The sequence below is a fragment of the Gambusia affinis genome, linkage group LG01 (assembly GCF_019740435.1).
Source record: "Gambusia affinis linkage group LG01, SWU_Gaff_1.0, whole genome shotgun sequence".
NCBI classification, from domain to species: domain Eukaryota; kingdom Metazoa; phylum Chordata; class Actinopteri; order Cyprinodontiformes; family Poeciliidae; genus Gambusia; species Gambusia affinis.
The window spans coordinates 43823972-43824523 of NC_057868.1; the positions used below are offsets into that span (position 1 = coordinate 43823972).

The following is a 552-nucleotide window of genomic DNA, read 5'->3' on the forward strand; positions in this document are numbered from 1 at the left end:
ATCTGAAGTCATTTTTGATCAAGGCCTCAATGAGTTTTTGTCGTTTTTAATCGTTCTCTGTGATCTCATCGGCACTTCTGCTGCAGACCGGGTTTCCTTTTGGAACGAACGATTCTTTGTGCTTCAACACGTCACCGTGATGACAGGTGCACAAACGGTTTCCTGGTGTAAACTGTGAAATCACACATTTACCTTTCCTCCAGTCCGTTGACTAAACACCCATTGAAATAAAGCAGCTTCTACCTCCGAATCTCAGTGGACATGCATTGTGCACATATCAGAGAAACTCTGGGACTCCACATTGTGGCTTTATGTACAATGTGACGGCATCTGTGTCTCATTTGAGCAATGACTTTGGAAGGGGTGCACACCTTCAGTCCCCACGGGATTCACTTTAGACATAAACATAGAATGGGATATAATAGGCTGTGTCCTTGTATCAGGGCGACACGACCCATACGTTACCTGTTTCAACTACTATTACTCCTCACTCGTATTACATTCTGCAGGTCACTGCCGATGCAAACTTACAATAAACATGATTAAAAGGGG

At 43.8% G+C, this 552-nt stretch overlaps 1 protein-coding gene across 1 annotated transcript in view; it reads right to left on the bottom strand.

The window, feature by feature from the left end:
• The window catches only part of LOC122830119 (myelin transcription factor 1-like), a 7883-nt gene extending 7581 nt beyond the window's left edge, over window positions 1-302 (bottom strand). Inside the window, exon 1 of the mRNA XM_044115210.1 lies at window positions 244-302. Within this exon, the coding sequence (XP_043971145.1) occupies window positions 244-302 (59 nt within the window). The remainder of the gene's footprint in view (window positions 1-243) is intronic.
• Between the last annotated feature and the right edge of the window lie 250 nt (window positions 303-552).